Below are 21,416 nucleotides of genomic sequence, written 5' to 3'. Positions count from 1 at the left end.
GCACGTGATCTTATTTTATGTTAGGAAAGAAGGCTATGAAATGACCCTGATAGGAATGTACAGAGTTCCAGGTACCCAAGCAGTTGCTATCTAAGAGACATTTTACTCGGTTTTTAACTGTGACCATGAGAATAACATGAAGTATGCTGACCCTATGTCAGTTTACAATTCGGTCCAAGACACAAAAAGTTTATTGCAGAAGCTCAAAACATTTGATGTTTATGCATATGAATTTATTTAATAACAAACGCCAGCTTTAGTACAGACTTGAAAATGCATTACGACTTTCACATTTTTAGTCGCTGTCCTAAGACAGGAAAACAATACTCTATAAAATATTTACCCTAAGAATTCTTAATATTACATTTTGGAGGAGGAAGTATCAGCTACATAGTTTTATAAGAATACTTTAGAAGTGATTTTTTTTTTAAATTCCAAATCCAAGAAGCCACAAACAAAACTAGATTTCTCTAACCAGAGGACAGAGGAATACAGTATTTGAGATTAAAAACCAATAAATCACGTAAGAACTTCAACATTAATGATTAGGGACCATTCATGAGATATTAGGTACAACCATAGCACTAATGTCTTTAAGTGCTACATTACTCAGATCTAACTGGTAGGCTTTTACTTTTCCTGGATGGATTTTAACTAAATAGACTTTAGACACTTGGATATAGATAAATGCCCAATTCAGTAATTAGTATTTTAAAACTGTGAAACCTTTTAAGTTAAGTGGTCTATTAATTAACTACCAATTATCTTGTCTGACTATCATATCAATAGAAGTAAATTACCGACTAGCAATTTGACAGATTTAGCCCTTTACCATGCAAAATTTCTTTAGAACATAAAAAGGCCTGGAGTTAAATGCTTTTGCTTCCCCCTTTTGGTTAATCGGGGATCAATTTGCTGCTCATGTATAAATGCCAAATGCAGCTCTTTGGTCAAAAAGGACCTACAGATAAATTCTGTCTTTTAGAAATGACAAGTTATGATTTTTTTTTTCCTTTTAAAGATTCCCTTTAAAAATAACAAGTGAAGCAAAATATTAATGTTTTTTGGAGAAACATGGGTTTGTAGCTCCTATGTGGAGGCCAGTTCTCCATATTTCAAAGGATACTAGAGAAGTATTTTCAAGTTTCTGCCTTTTACCCAGATACAGAGTGAGTCTGAATAGATATGGTTTCTCTGATTTATGCCAAAAGTCAAGAGCATTGTATTGCACACATTCCCATGTTCTTGTCCTAACTGAATGTTGCACAACAGATGATGCTGATTAAAACCTACCCACTAAATCTATTACTTCTTGACTGGTAACCAAGACAAGGTTCCGAGGAGAGCTGCTGGGCTAGAAGAACCCTGAGTATCATAGCTTTGTGAGCCCATGGACTGTAGCCTGCCAGGCTCCTTTGTCCATGGGATTCTTCAGGCAAGAATAGTAGAGTGGATTGCTGTTCCCTTCTCCAGGGGATCTTCCTGACCCAGAGATCAAATCTGGGTCTCCTGCATTGAGGGCAGATCTTTCACTGTCTAAGCCACCAAGTAAGCCCAGAGCAGACCGGAAGGCTGTGCAAAATAATGCTAAGTACTACAAATACTTCTAATGGGTATGGAAATAGGTCCAAGGCTGAGAAGCAAGAAAGGAATTGCATCACAGACTTAGAGAATGAACTTATGGTTTCCAGGGAATGGGGGAAGGATGGGGGGAAAGGATAGTTAAGGAGTATGGGATGGACATGTACACACTGCTGTATTTAAAATGCAAAACCAACAAGGACCTACTGTATAGCACATAGAACTCTGCTCAATGTAATGTGGCAGCCTGGATGGGAGGGGAGTTTGGGGGAGAATGGATACATGTACAAGTGGCTGAGTCTCTTTGCAGTCCATGTGAAACTATTACAACCTTGTTAATTGGCTACACTCCAGTATAAAAGTTTAAAAAAAAATCAAAAAAGAAATGAACCATGGCCAGAATCCTCTCCTTGAGGCTCAGCTAGAAACAGGAATGACTGCCATATATTCGAACTGAGCTGATTTAAACTTATCTATCAACCACCAGCCTTGCACCAACAAGCAGAGTCAATATACTATAGGAAAAAGCAAGCTTACAGGTGGGCCGGAGAATGGAAAAGTTGTGGATGAAAACAAAAGGAGAGACACGCGGTAACAAACATAAGATCCCTCACTTTGAGATCCTGTCAATCTTCCGCAGCTTGAATTAGTCCAACATAATGCTTACCTTTTGAAACTTCAGAAGCCAGACTCATGGGAGCATTCTCTGAGTAGGTGATCTTCTAAATATTTAAGCAGAAGCCTAGCCTCTACTATCAAACATTTACTAAGTGACTAAGAGTAGAGTTCTGTTCCTGGCAGAGGAAAACAAACAGAGGTCCGTAACAAGTTGCCTTCAGACAGCGTGCCATCTACCTGGGGCTCCGGGGGAGCAATGGATCAGGAGGTACCCCAGAGAGCACACAGCAGGCACAAAGGACGAGGACGACAACAAACAGCACGAGAGATCAACAGAAAGAAGAGCTCAGTTATTCAGCTGCAGCTTCATCAGAAAACAAAGGGCTGGACAAGATGGTCTCTCAGGATCCTTGTGGCTCCAACACATCAAAACACGAGAAAAGGGCCAGAGTGAGGATGCAGGTCATAGGAAGAACCTGAGCTAGCTCTGAAAAGATGTCTAGAGCGGAGCAGACGGCCTTCCAGGCCGGGGGAGTGGTACAAGGGGTGGTTTGAAATCGGAGCACCCACAGTGAACATCCACTCGGTTTCTAGTTCATTGCCTATGACTGTAGAGCTGGGTCAGGATCAACACACTGCTGATTATGTTATGAACACAGACATCAACTGCTACTTAAAAAGTCTGGCTCAAGGTGACCTGTTCCAGTCACTGAACGAGTCTTGGCTCAGATGATCCACTCTTTAAAATGTATGGGGCAACTACTTTTCCCCACCCGGATGCAGTAAAAAGACACTGTGCTAGTTACCTTTTTCTGGAAGGAAAGCAGCACACGACAGTACATCTTGGAACAGTTACCACGAACATTTTCACCTAAGGGGACTACTGGAAGGGAAGCTGAATTCAGGTGGTTCTTAGACTACTTGATGCCCTCCCCCAAAGAAATCACTATAAAATTATAGTAAGTTGTCTTCTAAATGTTGGCTTGCTAGATTTCTTCCTAAATGGTTTGTAAGTCTTGGCAAGAAGTCAGAAACTCCAACTCTTAAAATGAATTTTCTGACTCAATTTTGAAAATAAATTCTGAGGTTTAGATGCTTAAGGGAAAAACAGCTGGAGAATTCAGGAGCCTCCCATAGTTTAATATGAAGTGACGTCATTCCTGTCAAAGCGTCCAAGAACTCCCTAAATTGTGCAGTTAAACAACATTTCCAAGCAAAGGAAGGACTCTGGGAAGGTGGCACATTCCTCTTTGGTAGAGAGAGAGATTTGGTGCCACAAAAATTTTTCTGTTCAAAATTTAATTTCCTCCTTAGGTTAGAAAGTCTATCAACTGATGTGCATTTTTAAAGCTGAGGCTATGGATTTTTTATGCCTAAGATACTTGACTTGGCTCTCTTTTTATAGGATGTCTGACAAAAAGAAGCTTTCCTCTTACTAGTACCTAACTTCAGATTGTACAGGGTTTTTCTAAAAATCTGGTTATGTGTGACATTGTACAATTCAGCAAAATAATCAAGCAGGGCAATTGGGCACGGTGGTTAAACTTCAGAGTACTTTGTGGAGGTAAAGGTTCACAGTTTGGAAATGCATCATCTCAGAAGTGACTGGGAAAAAAAGAACAATCCTGGTGCCCATGGTTCATAACTAGTCAACTGATGGCTAGAGCTCTGTTTAAGAATGACAAATGGACTGAAATCAGATGCAGTTGCTAAGGCAGCCTCATCCTCACCAGGTTTTAAATATGAAAACTACAGTCTACCTGCAATTTATGTACATCTTTTATTTCAAGTGGTGGCTATTTGATTTACTCCAAATTATAAACACACAAGATTCCTGATGAACTGTGTTGCCAAGTTTATTCTCTTGCGCTGGCTTTTACCCACCTGATCAGCTGCCCCATTTCTGCGGCCCCCACGGGAACAGAATTTTTATTCAGTGTCCCATTCCCACTGCGCACCACACATACGCATCTACGTGTGTGCACGCGCACACACAAAACACACTTGAAGCCCTCCAAACTGTATTTGGCAACCTTACGCGCTTAAAACATAGGTATGAGTTAGCGTCTGTCATTTACACATTCATTTTTAGAGCTTTGGAAATGATTTAAAGCTCACGCTTGAATATACAACACTGAAATGAGCTTCTGCGGGGATCAGAGAAATGGCTTACTGTTCAAGGAGCAATGTTTCAACGAGTACTTCTAAAGCCAGATTAAGTTTTTAAGCAGTTGCTAAAAAATTAATGAGGTTTAATGTGACCTATTTAGGAGAAACAGTTCTTTATTGTGTTCTGTTAGAAGACTAATCCGCCTATGAGACAACAAATAAACAAAAATCCTATTTCCTTATCCCTTCTTTATTGGATCCCACCTGCCTACAAAAGTAAAAGGGGGTTAGAAGACCATAAAGTGGGTCAAGAGCGTACAGTTAAAGGGGAGAGCGTCACGCCTACTGTTAGAAAAGGTCAGCTGGCACACCGGGATAAGTTATGCCCCCGAGCAGAAGGCCCTCTCTCTCATCTATTTAGATGAGGTAATAGTTCTATGATGACTGGAGGCTGAAATGGTTCAAGTCCCTGTTTTGCCAGGTCTCAACCCCTCTGCCCCCTACAGAGGGACTCTGTGGTCCTTTCAGAGTGACTTCTTAGAGATATATCTTCTAAGCTGAGAAAGTTCTGAGATATGCCCCAATATGCCACAGACCCTGGGGATAGTCAGTGGATGGTAAGTGGCTGCCAGGGTGGCCTGACCACTCCCACCGGACCACAGATGCTGATCTCAGAATCTTTGGCGCTTTCTGAAATGTGGCTCAGCAGTAATTTGGAAGCCTAAACTCTGACTTTAGGAATTCATAAGAACAACTGATGTTTTACAAACTCAACAGAAAGTAAAATAAACAAACCCAGGGTTTTATACTCCCTCTTGTTATTTTTATGGCAATCTTTCAAACTAGTTCAAAATGTTCAGTCCTCTACCCTCTCCAGAAGTTCTGAATTGGGAGTGGGGGGCGGGGGGAGGAAAACAACCACTTAATAGTAACCAGCATACACTGTAATTCACCAGGGGGTGAAGAGAGAGTTGGAAGGAAGCTTTGTGGGTGAAAGAGTGCAGGTGGCTTTCAGGCTGGTACTGAAATCTTGCTCTTTCCCAACCTTCTTGCTGAGTATGGCCCAATAATAAAAACAAGGATGTTTATATTTACCCAGAAGTGTGCGTGGCAATTGACCATCATGGTTCTCTCAATGAGCTCATCGGGACATTCCAGGAGGTGATGCCCAGACACCACACCGGCGTTATTGACCAGGACAGAGACCTCACCGACTTCCTTCCGGACCCTTTCCGCTGTCAGGTAGACGTTCTCCCTCTTTCCCACATCACAGGTGTAGGTAAAAACCTGCAAGTTACAGTGGGGCAGAATTTCTTCCTCACCATTCCCAGCTGTCCTCAGAAGTCCAGATGAAGGGAAAAAAAATGGAACAGAGAAGGGACAGGAGGGGGGGTGCAAAACATGAGTCACGTGGCCATAGTAGGACAAAGATCACACAAAACAAAAATACTACAGTGAGCTTCAAGTTTCTAACACCATAAGGCTTGCCAATGACTGCACTTACAGCTGCCTTCCTCCCTCTAGTCTTTGGGAATTATAGCAATTTACTGGATAACTTTGCTTAGGGGAAAATCATGTAATTGTGACCAGCCCAATACAAGTCAGACCTCATGGGATTGGCTTTCTGGAGCTAAAGACACCTGGAATGAACAGATCTCAGCCCAGAGAGTAACACCTCCTCCTCCCAAACACACACACACAGACTCCTCTTTGGGGGGAACAGTGGTCAGAAGCAGCTCTTACTCTATTTAGTCTGTCTGCGAGCCCCGAGGCTCACAAATCAAAACTGTAATTAATAATCTGAACTCAGCCAAAGTCCAGAAATGAACCGAATTTGTTACAACAAAGTGAGGATCACACTGATTGGTCCTACCTGGAGTAGCTAAAACCCCCAAGCAGCAGCCTTACATAAACTGAGTTGACAGGTAAATGTGTGATTTTCCTGTATAAGAACTCAATCTAAAAACCTGATCTCTTCTCTGGAAAACAACCACCTTTCTCTTTTAGGTTTGGGCAGGGAGCACAGAAATCTGTTTGCTACCCTCATACCAATGGAGATGTACCAGTTTTAACCTTTGATTTTCTGACATAAAAGACAGGTGCCAAAAATTTTGGTGACAAATGATCGATATCGGGGAGGGGTGGTGTACAAGTTAATTCTCCCAATATAATTCGGTGTTTTCTCTGGAAATGAAAAAATTGTCAAAAAGCAAGAGCCATTATCAAATCCAGACCGATACTTATGGTCGGTTATGTTTTCCACTTTGGCTTTTTTTTTTTTAAGTCTCAGACTCAGGTTAGTTAATAAATACCCAGAAATGCAGATTTCCTAAGGTTATCAAAAACATGGAATTAATTTTACAATAAGGCTTAAATCCTTCAAGCGTTTTCCCTTAAGAGGCCGGGTGTCTTTCAGTCGGGCTGAGTATGTAACTCAAGCACTGACTTAACATCTCCGGTGCAACAATGTTAATTATTTTCCCGTGGCTAAACCTATAGTGAAATCATCAATGCTGCCCTCGTCTCAGCCCTTCAGACAGCAGTAACTTACGCGTATGTATCAATGAGAGAGTCTGAGAACAACTTCCCAAAGACACTAGTTTCTCCTTCCCAAACGAGACTGAGACATCTCTTTAGGATTCAAACCGGGGGTCCCAAGTTCCCTTGCCCTGCTTAGACTCTGAGGGCTTAGGAAAGCCCACAGTCTTCCCCAAAGGGACTGGACCTCCGTTAAGACCGGGCTTTGGCACACTTTCTCCCTTCTGATACAGAAGGGCTCATGCCCCTGATCAGGGGGCAAATTCCACTCGCGGAAGCCTGGGCTGCAGGGGGTAGGGTGCTCTTCCTCGAGAGCAGGACCGGCTGTGACAGTGGGGTTCCGGCGCCCTCAGGGGGAGGGCGCGGGGGTGGGAAGAGGCTCGACCCAACAATGCCGCGGGCGCCGGTCCGAGTTACCTTGCAGCGCCGCGGCGTCGGCCGCCTCCAGGTCGCGGTAGATGTGGCGCACCATGCCCGCCGTCTCCTCGTTGCTCTGGGTGTTGATGTCCCAGAGCACCAGCAGCGCCCGGCGTCGGGCGAACTCGAGCGCGAAGAGGCGGCCCAGGCCGCTGCCGGCGCCCGTAATGAGGCACACCTGGCCGGCCACGCTCTTCTCCTTGGGCCGCACCAACCAGCGCGCAGCGGCCAGCACGAACGCCCAAAGCACTTTGAAAGTGACCACGAAGAACTCCACCACGATGTTCATCGCGACGTCCCGGGGGAGCCCCAGTACGAGCCCAGCGCCTGCGTCCGCCCCCCTCCCCGAGCTGCCCCGGGGGCGCTGGTCAGAGCTGCTGGGACCCGAAGGCTGCGCCCCGCGCCCGCCCTCGGGGTGCCCGCCGGGCTGGAGTGCGCGGCGCCGCTCCCCGCTCGCGCGGGGCCACTCCCGCCCGGGCTCGGCGCGGTGGCCCCAGGCTGTGCCCGGCTCGGCGCCTCCTGCCGGCTGCCGCCCGCCGGTCCCGGAGCGCCCGCCCCGCCGGCCGGTCCCGCTGCAGCGGCGGTGACAGCCGCGAGTTAGGCGGCGCGCGCGGCTCTCATGGCCAACGCGCCGCCGCGGGTCCCTCTCACTCCCGGCGAGGGGCGCGCGGCGAAGACGGCACGGGTCGGCCGGCCGCCGCGGGAGTTGTCAACTTGACCCAAGTTGCGAGAGGATGGGAGAGTGGGGTGCGGGGCAGCGGGAGCGCCGGGAAGAGGGGACTCGATCGGCGCCGGCGAGCGCTCCCCCCGGCTTGCGGCTGCCTTCGCGGTCTCGTGGACCCTGGCCCTGCGCCCCCCCGCGGCTGTCACTCGGGCACCGGGTTCCGCAGCGCAGCGCCGCTGGCGAGTCGCTGAGCCGCCAGCCGCCGCTGAGCGGGCTCCACGCTCCGCGATATATAACCCGCGACCGGGAAGAGCCGGCGGCGGCATCGGCCCTCCCCCAGCTCGGCCCTCCCCGCCCCCCGGGCGCACCCCGCCCCCGGCCCAGCCCCCCGCCCGCCCGCCCGCCGTCCGCCGAGCTGCGGCGGGGCAGCCCCTCTCACATGGCCGTGGCCGCAGCCTCCAGCCCTCCTTGCACCTCCCATCGCGGTTCACGCCCCCACCCCCACCCCGCCGTGGGTTGTCCCGACCTCCGCCCGCCAGGCCGGACAGTCGGCAGTGCCCGGGCTGTCCTCCTCCGGCCGTCCGGTCCTCGCTTTTCCCCCGTCTAAGTCACTTTCGTTAACCCAGGGGTTCTGGACGGCTCCGCCGGCGATCAGGCGCTGCGGAAGACAGCCCTGCTGTCTGGAGGAACGAAGACAAGGACCTCGGCAGCGCGGCAACTAGCGTGCCGGTCGGCCTCTGGTGTTAGCGAAGGGCCGGGAAGGCGGCCAAAAGCCGGGAGCAGCCTAGAATCGTAGCTGGCCCTTTGGATCGAAGGCCTAGAGGCTCCCCATTTACCCGGCTCGGACCACCACCGCCGCGCTTCCCTTCAGACGCTGACCGGCGTTGCCCTTTCGGCGGGCGGGCCTTGAACGTGATGCATGCCGGGATTTGTAGTTCGCGCCCCGCCGGCGTGTCGTTCGCATATATCACTGGGTAGAAGTCGAGCCATATCCTGTCGACGCAGCCTAAAGATTAGGACCCCGAATAGTCAAGGAATCGGCACTCTTTGCTCTCATCGTATCGATTAGTCTAGCCAATGCATTCATTTTTCCCATACACATTTAACCCGAAACTTGATCGTAAAGAGGCTGAGTCAGGCAGTTCTTGGTTCTGCGTCTGCGAGTCGAGCTCTTAGTTCCGAGTTCTTTTCTGGCTTATCTCGAGACACCTATGAGTCGTGGGGCTTCACGCTCGCTGTCTTTAAGTGGACAGCGCGCATGCGCCAACTTCCTCTTTCCCAGCTGGAACCATGGAGGGTGCAGAGTAAGTTTCTCCTCGTCGTCTCGAGTATCCTCCTCCATCCCCGAAACCAGAGCCCTCCAGTCTCTGTCTCCCTCGATCCGTCTGTAGCCTGTATCTTTGACAACATATCTGTGTGTTTGTGACGCGCTGTGACACTACTGGTGGTCTCAAGCTAAAATGGGATTCAGGAGGCCTTGGGGAGGAGGTCTTGGAGGTACCGGGAACAAGGTGTGAGAGCTGAATATATATGGGGTTGGCGGATTATCCAGTTCCTCGTTCTAGGAGGGAGGATCAGAACCTCTGAATTGGGTTCTTCCTTAGCTGGCTTTTGCCCTAACCGTCCCTGGTATCAGGCCTTTGCTTAAACATGTGGAACTTGAGGTTTGAATCGGGGTGGTGGTTGGTGGTTTGCGAGTCGCACTAATAGTCTAGGGATCAGTGTCTTGGGGCAGTCTTTTACTCTGTGTTTCGCTGTCGCTATTTTTGTTGTCTTGGGACCCCGGCACTGATGGTAGGTTAAATGGGAGTTTATTGTCTTTATGACTCGTTTTAAAGACAGTGGCCCTTGTTAGACGTAAAGATTAAAGGCTAGCATACTAGAACAGTTGAAGGTACGTTGAGAGCGTGCTCAGTACTGAACGGGGAGTGATGTAGTGGTGTGGGCCTTTTAACTCTTTCTCTGTCTGCTGTTGTCAGAGAGAAGAAAAAGAAGGTTCCTGCTGTGCCAGAAACCCTTAAGAAAAAGCGGAAGAATTTCGCAGAGCTTAAGATCAAGCGACTGAGAAAGAAGTTTGCCCAAAAGATGGTAAGTAAACTTTTTGACGCACCAGTAAGGAAGAGGTCCTGTGATTGAAAATCAGTTGGATATTTTTAACAAGGCTTATTTCAGCTACTGTACCAGTGTGGTTAACTTTTAGAATGATGTTTTCTAATGAAGTTGGTGTCTTTCTCTTGGAATGTTAATATATATGGTGGTGAGAAAGTTTCAAGAGAAGAGTATTCTCTTAACTGGTATTGCTAATTGTGTTTGGGAGCCAAAAAGCAAATGAATAAGAATAATGTTGGTTTTTCAGCTTCGAAAGGCAAGGAGGAAGCTTATCTATGAAAAAGCTAAGCATTACCACAAGGAATACAGGCAGATGTACAGAACTGAAATTCGAATGGCTAGGATGGCACGAAAAGCCGGTAACTTCTATGTACCCGCGGAACCCAAATTGGCGTTTGTCATCAGGATCAGAGGGTAAGTTCAGTTTTTATTGCATTCTATTCTTAAAGGGAAAGCTGTCCACTCAGCAAAATTTCACATTTGTGGGGACCTTGGTTCTCATACACTGGAAAAGAAACTTGAATGGTAAGTGGAATGGGGTAGGGGAGTATTTTAGTGATGATAAGCCCTGTGCCCAAAGCATCTGTCCATTCTCTGAGCATTTGATTTCAGTGTCCTGGAGAATGACTTAAAAGAGATCTATACAAAAGGAAGTAATAAGAGCATTGGGGAAGTTTTTGAATATGAAAAATACATATCAAAAGACTGTTTCCTTGCAGGGGAGGCAAGTTGACAGGTGATAGAATACAGCTATAACTAAAGGAAAAAGTGGTCTTGTAACAGGAGATTATTCCTATTTGGGTGTGACGTGTTGCCCCAAAATGTTAGTTCCCTGTCTTTTGATTGTAAAAGTTTTGATAAAAGCTAAAGGAATTTTCTGTGTTTTTCCTTGCAGTATCAATGGTGTGAGCCCAAAGGTTCGAAAGGTGCTGCAGCTCCTTCGCCTCCGGCAGATCTTCAACGGCACCTTTGTGAAGCTCAACAAGGCGTCAATTAACATGCTGAGAATTGTGGAGCCATACATTGCATGGGGGTAGGTGTCTTGGACTTCTTTTTTGGTAAACGAATTATAGAGGTTTTGACAGTGATAGTCTTATTTAGTCACTATGCCTATTTTTCTTTTCGTATTTAGGTACCCAAATCTGAAGTCTGTAAATGAATTGATTTACAAGCGTGGTTACGGCAAAATCAACAAAAAGCGAATTGCCCTGACAGACAACGCATTGATTGCTCGATCTCTTGGTAGGTTCTGCCTTTTTGGGGAAAGGTAATTATTATAAAATTTATTGTATCAGACAAGCTGTTTTTTGGTGTCTTGAGAATAGCCTGGCTATTCTTACTGTTTAAGAACCTTCCCTTATTCCGTATACTGTTTATGGAAAAAGGGAAGGTGTGATTTTACTGGCTTGAGCTGTATCTTTGTATGTAAAGCCTCATATTTCCTTCTTTGTTAATTTCACTCTTGATTTACCTTTAACTCTGTTACAGCCTATATATACTCTTTAATGCTTAAAATGTAATAGTCTCAAAATAAACAATTTTAATAATCTTAAATAATTTTAAACACGTTCAGGGAAATATGGAATCATCTGCATGGAGGATCTGATTCATGAGATCTATACCGTTGGAAAACGTTTCAAAGAAGCAAACAACTTCCTGTGGCCCTTTAAATTGTCTTCTCCACGAGGTGGAATGAAGAAAAAGACCACCCATTTTGTAGAAGGTGGAGATGCTGGCAACAGGGAAGACCAGATCAACAGGCTTATTAGAAGGATGAACTAAGGTGAGCAACTACATCCAGAAAGAAGTTCACTTAATGCTAGAGTAAATTGAGGAGAAGGCAGTGGCACCCCACTCAAGTACTCTTGCCTGGAAAATTCCGTGGACGGAGGAGCCTGGTGGGCTGCAGTCCATGGGGTCGCTAAGAGTCGGACACGACTGAGCAACTTCGCTTTCACTTTTCACTTTCATGCATTGGAGAAGGAAATGGCAACCCACTCCAGCATTCTTGCTTGGAGAATCCCAGGGACGGGGGAGCCTGGTGGGCTGCTGTCTATGGGGTCGCACAGAGTCGGACACGACTGAAGCCACTTAGCAGCAGCAGCAGAGTAAATTGATCTAAATGCTGATAAGGATTTCATTGAGTTGGCATTTAGTGGGGGAAAATCAACCATGTAATATGATCACAGTTGATTTGGTTTTCCCTTTTGAGGACATTATGGAGAGAAGAAAAGTCCTGTTTCTTTTTTCTGTTTCCACTTTTAAGTAGGAAACAATTGGTATTGATAACTCCTGGTATATGTTAATTTTTAATTATTATGTTTAATGGGGTTTTTTTCTTTCCTTTCAGGTATCTACCAGGATTATTATTGTAATCTGGTTAATAAACAATCGAAACAAATTGAAATGTACTGTCTTGGTTGACTTTTATCTTTCCTTTGCAAATCTTGGTGCGAGAAGATTAAGTCAAATCAACAGCCTAGCCTCTTGGATGCAAAACTTAGGGTCCAGCCTGTGTCTTGTGAAAAACATTCCTTGGGTTTATTGAAAATTTTCCTGTACAAAAAACAATCCTGATTTTCCATTTTCAGTTGGCCAAACTGGGTCTAATCTAAGAAAGCCTATGTCACAGACTTTTGTGCATGATAAAAAGTTCAGTTTACAGATTAAAAATGTTGCAGAAATTCCATTTTCTCAGGTTTTGACTTGCTTATAAAATGGTAATCTTAATGTCAGTTTTCTTTTTGCATTTCACTCTTATTTTTGCTTTGCATCTTCTACCCATACTTCAGTGAGTGTTTAATATTTCTACTATGTATTGTGTGTAACAAGAAGAAAGGAAATTTGTGCCTGTGAATGTAATTTATAAATAACACTCCCTACATAACATGGAATACATATAAGTAAAAAGTTTTACTATCCTCACTGATTGAGCCAAGGGTATGATGCAGTATGAATTTTTATAATATTGTACCAGAATCATTACTTTTTAGTATGTGAAAGTTAAGTATATTTAAATACAGTCTTGGGTCTTGAAAGCTGTTTATCTGTGAGTTTAGGGTCGATGAATCCTTGAAGGAAATTAAGAAGGTTGTTTATAACCAATGTTACATAATGAGTATCAGATATTTTGCAAGAAATTTAATGTTTTGGTAAACAGTTGGATCTATGTTTAAAAATCATTAATTTCTTGGTGGAGCGTGAAAGTCTTAAGCTCTGAAATTACCTATTTCATTTTACTGCCTTGATAAGTAAATACACCTGATAGTCCCCAGTCTTTGCACATCCCAGTATCCTGAAAGGTTGAAATGGCTCAGAAGAAAACGCCTGGTTACTGTGACAGTGGTTCAGGTGGCGTTTGGCTAACTACCTTAGGCATGGGAGGGTGGGAGGGTGGAGGGAAACAATGTAGGATTTGCAATAGTAATAGGAATGGTGTTCTATGTGGGATGGTATTTTAACAATGCCTCTTATACAAAAAAAGAGCAGTTTGGGGTTCACAGCAAATTTCCCATGTATCTTCCTATGCCCAATACCCAGTCTCCCCCACTATCAACACTGAGGGGCATGTGTTACAGTCCTTGGATGTTGACACATCTCCCAAAGTAGCCAGGTTTTTGAAGCTGGTGAGGATAGGAAGATCCTAGATATATGGAGAGGAAAGAAACTGTTTGGGCTGTACAGGTCTTCTGCAGACAATCAATCCTAGAAATTGAACTCTCCACATAGTTTCCAAATGGGTTCAGAGGATAGGGAAGTGTATGAGAGTTTGTAAGTGAGGAGGATACCATCTGCCTTCACAGGAGTGTAAGGACTAAAAACACATGAGAATATTTTGTGAACTGTTAGAACCTGCTGAAATGCAGCTTAATGCCTTATTTTACTTAAACTCACCCAAAATCTTTCACTTGCTATGAGATCACCAGAAAGCTAACCAGCCTCGTTGAAGAAACTCTGGGCACCCAGGTTCCACTTACGCAAAGATTGATCTCACGTAAGGACATTGCAGTTGTAGCCTTCAAAGCTCCAGCTTTATTATTATTAGGTCATCTCCTGGCTACCCTAGCCATAAAGTTTAACTGTCTGTTGCACTCACTGGCTTTTAGCAGTGTTACCCTGGTCTTGGCTTATCTTTGAGGGTTTCTTTGTGGTAAATGATTAAGAGTGCTGGCTCTGGAGCCAAACTGCTTGAATTCATATCCAGCTTCCACTTAATTGGGCTTCCCTTGTGGCTCAGCTGGTAAAGAATCTGCTAGCAATTGCCGGAGACCTGGGTTCGATCCCTGGGTTGGGAAGATCCCTGGAGAAGGGAAAGGCTACCTACTCCAGTATTCTGGCCTGGAGAATTCCATGGACTGTAAAGTCCATAGTGTCGCAAAGAGTCAGACACCACTGAATGACTTTCACTTTTCCACTTAATAATTTGAGTCATTAAATTACTTCATCTCTTGTTCCTTTGCAAAATAAGGGAAATAGTGGTAACTAATATAGAATTTTGGTGAAGATTAAAGTATGTCAGGTCATTAGTGCCTGGTCCAAAGTGCTAAGTAAATGCTATTTGCTCTGTAACTTCAGCATTGAGAGGGATGTACAAAGGAAAATAGCTCTGCTTTCATGTGTTAGTCTAATGGGCAAAATAGACTTAAAGATGGTGAGATAAGTGCTACACAAGGATGTCCCAAGATGTGACAGATTCTTATGTCCTTGGAAACCACCTCCTGGGGAAGATTGACAACTTTCTGCCCCTGCTGTTTTCGTTGACAGATTTGTTACCAGCCAGCCAAAATCTTACTCTAAGTCAGTCAACTTTTTAAGGTGGGCAGTTTTTTTTTTTTCCAATCCTACACAGTGCCTGACATAGTTTACACTAAGTACTTGTTTTCTATTACTATAAAAAATTACCACAAACTTAAGTGACTTAAAGCACAAATTGTCAGAAGTTCAAAATCAGTTTCACTGGGCTAAATCAAGTCAACACCCCTTCCTACCACCTTAAAGCTCTAGGGGAGAATCTGTTCCAATTTCCTCTTCCTCCGTCTTCAAAATATAGTCTCTGCTTCTGTCATTTCTGGCCCTTAACCTCCTGCCTCCCTCTTCTGTGGTCTCTTGTGATGAATGCTGGGCCACCTGGATACCCAGGATAATTCCGAAGCTCAAATCCCTTAATAAAAGGTAACATCTATAAAGTCTACATAAAGCAGCTTACTCAAAACTTCTAGGAATTAGGGCAGGGAGATGTTTGAGAGGGCTTCTCCTTGATCCTCAGGCTTCCGTGATAGCTCAGTCTGCCTGCAATGTAGGAGACCCAGCTTCAATTCCTGGGTTCGGGAGATCCTCTAGAGAAGGGAATGGCAATCCACTCCAGTATTCTTGCCTGGAGAATCCCATGGACAGGAGCCTGGTGGAATCGCAAAGAGTCACAGACTGAGTGACTTACACACTCCTTGATCCTTAATTTATGACTCAGCTATATTTTCTTTTGTTCCTCAAATGATAAGCTTCTAATGTAGAGTCTTGGCACTTGGAATCTTATGTCTAGAACATTCAGCCACGAGATCTGTATACTTTTTTCATTTTGGAAAAAGATATCAGACACATCTCTTCATATATAAACTTTTTTGTATTTCATAGCATCTGTTACTATCAGAAATAAAAATTTCCATTTGTTAACTTGTTGCTTAACCCAGCCACTTCCATGTTTGAGTATAATCAGGTTTGAGTCTTAACCTCTGTTCTAGCAGTTAAAACAGTGCCTGGTGCCTTGCAAGGGCTTTGGTTTTTTAGATTGGCTCAAGCTTTTTAAGTAGCCATTTGATGATAGCCAAGGGGGAGGGGGGGCAATAGCAGACTCAAAACATACCTTTTAATAGTAAGCATTTGACACATTAAGTATTAGTGTATATTTAATACACTGATATTGATATTAACCATCTGAGTGGGTGGTTCTCCACTGTCTGAGTGCAACCCCAGAACTGAATTCTTAATTTATTCAGAGGTAGGCCTAGGGTTTTTCCCTTCAAAGTCGCCATATGATTTTTAATGTGCAGCCTACTAAGTATACCACTTTTTTGTTCAGTAGCTCAGTTGTGTCCAACTCTGCAACTCTGTGGACTGCATGCAGCATGCCAGGCTTCCCTGTCCTTCACCATCTCCCAGAGTTTGCTCAAACTCACATTGAGTCAATGATGCCTTCCAACCATCTCATCCTCTATCGTCCCCTTCTGCCTTTGTTCTTTCCCAGCATCAGGTGGCCAAAGTATTGGAACTTCAGCTTCAGCATCAGTTTTTCCAATGAATATTCAGGGTTGATTTCCTTTAGGATTGCCTGGTTTGATCTTGCTGTCCAAGGGACTCTGAAGAGTCTTCTCCAGCACTACAGTTAGAAGGCATCAATTTTTCAGCGCCCAGCCTTTTTTTATTGTCCAGCTCTCCCTTCGGTACATGACTACTGGAAAAACCATAGCTTTGCCTATACAGACCTTTGTAGGCCAAGTAACGTCTCTGCTTTTTAGTATGCTGTCTAGGTTTGTCATTACCTCATATTTAGTCAACGGACTAATAACCTTCCTGACCCCTGGGATCACACAACGAAGGGTTTAGGTTCCAGGTGTAATGTGAGTTGTAATGTGTAATGTGAGTCCTTAATCAGAGGAGCTAGGAAAGATTAGTATCGAGCTTAATGAAAACGGAAAAGTGGTATGCTGAGAGCAGTTTCAGCACTTCGGATTTTGTGGAATCCGAAGGGCTAAACTTGCAACCCCAGTGGAGAGGTCAAGAAATAGGATTTACAACAACTTGGTAAGAGCATATATAGGCTAAGTCAGGCTGCTAGGCTTCCCCGCCGAACCTTCTACCGAAGAACCTCGACAAAGGAGGCGTAGAACGCAGAATTCTTGAGGGCACGGTGAGGGAAACGAGAACTCGGGACGACGGAGTCACAGAGATTGGCTAGTCAGGTACTGCTGGTCTAGACTCATCAGTACTCTGGAGAGCCTGGTTAGTTTGAATCTTAAAATGCAACCCAGAGAGCCTCACCTCACCAACCTTGTCCAAGTGCCCACTACCCACTCCATCTATAGTACGTGGCACCACTTTAATGCCGCACTGACCTGCTGTCGGGACTGAGTCTCGTTTCCGCAGACTCCTCCCACCCCACCCCCTGCAGCCGTGATCTCGCAGGCGGCGGCACCCTAGAGTAGTTGTCCAGTAAGTCCTGGCTGCCTCCCGCCGCCCAAGCACCATCCTGGCGCGGCACCCTGACCCCCGCGGCACGCCCTCAGGTGACCGCCCGCCGGGAAGCTCCCGGCGCCTAGCAACGGGCGCGCGTAGCGGGCGGGCGGGGCGGCAGCCGTATCACCCGCATCCGGGCCCAGCAGGGCGGGGCTGAGCGGCGGGCGCGCCGCCCTCCAGAGCGTCGCCGGGCTGCCGGCCGCCGAGCATGTTCGCCCCAAGAGCGGCGCCCGAGCGAGCGCGCGGCCGCCCGCCCCGCCCCGCTGCCGCAGCTCGGCCCGTCCCGGCCGGGGGTTGGGCTCGGCGCCGGGCCGCCGCTGGCTCCAGCGCGGTTCGCTGCCCCCGCTGAAGCCGCTGCGGGAACCGCAGACCTGGGCGCCGCCGCCGCGGGCCGGGCCGGCGAAGAAGCTTCTCTCGTCCACGGCCGAGCTGCGGGGACAGTGAGTGCCACCGGTTCCGGTGCCGGGGGGGCCCCTCCAGGGACCTCCCGGGGGGTAGGGGTGGCCTAGAGTTAGGCCTGCAAGGGAGGTGGGTCGCTGAGGTCACCTGGTCCGGCCCCCTCCCATCCAGGGGAACCAGCTTCCTGACGCACGTGGTCTCCTGATTCTCTTGGCGAGGGGCTGGCCGGGGACCGGGCTTGAGGACCTGACGGAGGCTGCGGGCGGGGCCGGTGCAGAGACGTGCGAGTAAGACCGGGCGAAGAGACCTGCCTTTAGCATCGAGGCCTTCCCGCACTCCCAGCACACTCAGTGGGCCCTCGAGTGGACACACCCTTACGGGTTCGCCCTCCGACCCTCCTAGGGCTTAAACTGAAGAGGGGATTGAATGTGTTTCTATTTTCTTCGACTACTTTGGCATCTCCCTTCCTTCCCCAGCAGCACTTTGGATGCCGACCGTGTTAGTCACATAGCTCTGGCCCGCTTTTCATTGCCATTTTTCCTTGTCCCACTTATGATTTACCTATATAATTTGTGTATTTATTACTTTTTTTCCTCGAGGGATTAAAAATGCTAGAAAAGATTTGTGCGACGCAGGTGGTCTGTTCTGTCGTACTGGTCATCTCATTCTACAGCCTTCCTAGGGTCATAGACATGAAAACTGGAGCTTTTCCATAGATAAATGAAAATTTACAACCATTTTCAGGGCTTCCCTTGTGGTTCAGCTGGTAAAGAATCCGCCTGCAGTATGGGAGACCTGGGTTCAATCCCTGGGTTGGGAACATCCTCTGGAGGAGGGAGAGGCTACCCACTCCAGTGTTCTGGCCTAGAGAATTCCATGGACTGTATAGTTCATGGGGTTGCAAAGAGCTGGACACGACTGCGCAACTTTCACTCACTCACTCAGGGTATTATACTTTCTGAAGTGTAAGAATCCCTGTTTGTTATCTTTATTGACTTTTTATCTACATTGTTTTTTAAATCAATTTTTGTTGGATCATTTGGGCTTCCGTGGTGGATCAGACAGTAATGCATCTATCTGCCTGCAATGCAGGAGACCCAGGTTTGATCCCTGGGTCAGGAAAATACCCTGGAGAGGGGAATGGCTACCCACTCCAGTATTCTTGCCTGGCGAATCGCATGGACAGAGGAGCCTATAGTTGCTTTATAATGTTTGTTGAGTTAGTTTCAGCTGAACAGCAAAGTGAATCAGCTATAAGTATACATATAAAAAGAGGGAATATAAAAAAAATAAGTATACATATATTCCCTCTTTTTTTGGATTTTCTTCCCATTTAGGTCGCTACAGAGCACTGAGTAGAGTTCCCTGTAGGTTCTTATTAGTTATCTATTCCATATACAGTATTAATAGTGTATGTATGTCAATCCTAACCCCACAATTCACCCCATCTACATTTTTAATGGTGAGTTTAAATCTTACATTACATGGCATTTCTTCTAAAATACTTCTGACATTTTTTTTCAAATTCTTATATTTTTGAAATTGCGTTATAATACAGTTGTATTTCTTATTCAAACAGCACTGAAGTATACAGACTTAAAGATGAAACCCCTTAGTTTCTACTCCTTTACTTTCCAACACTTCATAGAGTTAATTTAGTATTTATTCTTTCATTCTTTTTACACTTATGTTTTTGATCATTAATGAAATCATATGGATTCTTTTGAGAAATTACCTTTTTAAGAAGATATGGAGAATACCTTTCATATCAGTTTGCTTGCATTCTAAGTTGCTTGCATCATGTCCAACTCTTTATAACCCCATGGACTGTAGTCCACCAGGCTCCTCTATCCATGGGATTCTCCAGGCAAGAATACTGGAGTGGGTTGCCATGCCCTCCTCCAGGGGATCTTCCCAACCCAGGCATCAAACCCACATTACGTCTCTTACATCTTCTGTATTGGCAGGTGAATTCTTTACCACTGGCACCGCCTGGGAAGCCCCTCATATCAGTTTACTTAGAGCTTCATTGAATATTTCATAGATGTGTCATATAGATGTATAATCATATGGTATAGATATATCATAATTTATGTAAACATCCTTAAGTTTGGTTCCAGTTTTTCTTTATCACAAACAATGCAATAGTGAACACTCTTACACATGGGAACAGTTTTATAAAGTGAATTCCTTGAAGCAGAATTGCTGGGTCAAATGTAATTAAAAAGACGTTGGTGGAATCTTGCTTTCCAGAATGTCTTTACTGATTTACATTTCCATAAACAGGCTGTGGTGAAAAAAAAACAAACAAACCTGTGTTTATTAGTATTTAAAAACAATAGTTCCCACTTATTGAGTGTTTATTACATGTCCAGCACGGTGCTGAGCACTTGGCATGCATTTAAAAATTTAATCCTCACCAACTCTGTGAGAGTCAGAGGCACTGTTAATTTTCCCATGACCCTATGATTATGCAGCTTTTAAAGAGCAGAGCCAAGATTAGAATCCAGGTTCATTTAACTGCAAAGCTTGTGTTCTTTGTTGGGTCTGAATGCCTGGTCAGTAGTTGACAGGGAACTGTTTCATTGGGTGGTTTGAGGATTCAGTGAGATGATGTGTTTGGTGTTACAGTATTATTAATATGTAGTTTCTTGCTCTACTAATTCCTGTAGAATTGGACATGATTCCGTTTTTTGCATGATTCTGGTTTCCTCTGGATTATTTCCCTCTCTAGTCACTTTTCTGCATCCTCTTTATCTTCCTACCCATCATATATCTTAAGGGAGTCTGGCTTTCTTCTCCCTCAAAAATCTCCGTTGCAAATCTAGTCCAATCTTGTTCTCAATTCTCACCAGTAAATAGATAACTCTTAAAAACTTTATCTCTAGGACTTCCCTGGTAGTCCAGTGGCTACAGTCCGCCCTCTCAATGCAGAGGGCCTGGGTTTGGTCAGGGAACTAAATCCCTCATGCTGCAAGTAAAAGATCTCAAATAGTGAGATGACAATGGGAGATCCCTCATGCTGCAACCAAGATCGAAGACCCCACATGCTGCAACCAAGACCCAGTGTGACCAGACAAGTAGATATTAAAAAACAAAGCAGAACTTCATCTCCGAACCAAACCTATAGCCCTCAATTTTCTGTAGCTTAGATCCACGTTATATATCTCCACCCCCATGTCCTATACTCATTTTGTCTAAAACAGAGCTGCTTGGCGTCTTTGACTCTCCAGGGCTTTATTCACATCTTTTTCTTTTTTTTAATGTGGACCATTTTTAAAGCATATATTGAATTTGTTACAATATTACTTTTTTTTTTTTAAATGTTTTGATGTTTATGTCCATGAGACATATCAGATCTTAACTCCCAATTGAACCCTCACCCCTTGCATTAGAAGGTGAAGTCTTAACTACCAAACTGCCAAGAAGTCCCCCTCCTTTCACATCTTCCCCATCAGGGCCTCTACCTGCATTTCAGCTGATCTAAATTCTATCTAAGTGTCATTTTCCAGTTTATTTCAAGTATTTTGTGAGCCCCCTCATGAAAATTATATCTCCCTGCTTTGAACTCTTCTAATGTGAGATAATGTATGTATCTATCTGTCTAGCTCTCCTAAGACCTTAATGTGGCACTTTGCCTTATAGCTGTGTGAGTGGCTACTGTCTTTCCTTCTGGGCTGGAAATTCTGTGAAGGCAGAATCTCTAGTTCACCTTTGTATTTGTCATGCACGTAGCACTTTTATCGTGCAT

At 45.3% G+C, this 21,416-nt stretch overlaps 3 protein-coding genes across 5 annotated transcripts in view; 2 read left to right on the top strand and 1 right to left on the bottom strand.

Moving 5' to 3' along the window:
• RDH10 (retinol dehydrogenase 10) overlaps positions 1-7,722 on the bottom strand; it is a 28,817-nt gene extending 21,095 nt beyond the window's left edge. The window contains exons 1-2 of the mRNA XM_027561181.1: positions 7,264-7,722; positions 5,404-5,639 (exon numbers count right to left, since the gene is read on the bottom strand). Coding sequence (XP_027416982.1) covers positions 5,404-5,639; positions 7,264-7,552 — 525 coding nt within the window. The 5' untranslated portion in view covers positions 7,553-7,722. The remainder of the gene's footprint in view (positions 1-5,403; positions 5,640-7,263) is intronic.
• A 1,193-nt stretch (positions 7,723-8,915) lies between these two features.
• On the top strand, positions 8,916-12,447 carry RPL7 (ribosomal protein L7). Its single transcript, XM_027561183.1, has 7 exons — positions 8,916-9,231; positions 9,907-10,015; positions 10,284-10,450; positions 10,932-11,069; positions 11,169-11,278; positions 11,610-11,819; positions 12,387-12,447. The coding sequence occupies exons 1-6, from the start codon at positions 9,218-9,220 to the stop codon at positions 11,816-11,818; spliced, it is 747 nt and encodes a 248-aa protein (XP_027416984.1). The 5' UTR covers positions 8,916-9,217; the 3' UTR covers position 11,819; positions 12,387-12,447.
• Positions 12,448-17,540: 5,093 nt separating this feature from the next.
• The window catches only part of C14H8orf89 (chromosome 14 C8orf89 homolog), a 30,078-nt gene continuing 26,202 nt past the window's right edge, over positions 17,541-21,416 (top strand). The window contains exon 1 of one of the 3 annotated variants that reach the window (XM_027561180.1): positions 17,541-17,706. The gene's annotated coding sequence lies outside the window, so the exon portion shown is untranslated. The remainder of the gene's footprint in view (positions 17,707-21,416) is intronic. The other 2 variants (XM_027561179.1, XM_027561178.1) reach the window with 2 other exon arrangements.

The sequence above is a fragment of the Bos indicus x Bos taurus genome, chromosome 14, assembly GCF_003369695.1.
Source record: "Bos indicus x Bos taurus breed Angus x Brahman F1 hybrid chromosome 14, Bos_hybrid_MaternalHap_v2.0, whole genome shotgun sequence".
Lineage (NCBI taxonomy): Eukaryota > Metazoa > Chordata > Mammalia > Artiodactyla > Bovidae > Bos > Bos indicus x Bos taurus.
This window is presented reverse-complemented; position numbering and strand designations above follow the sequence as displayed.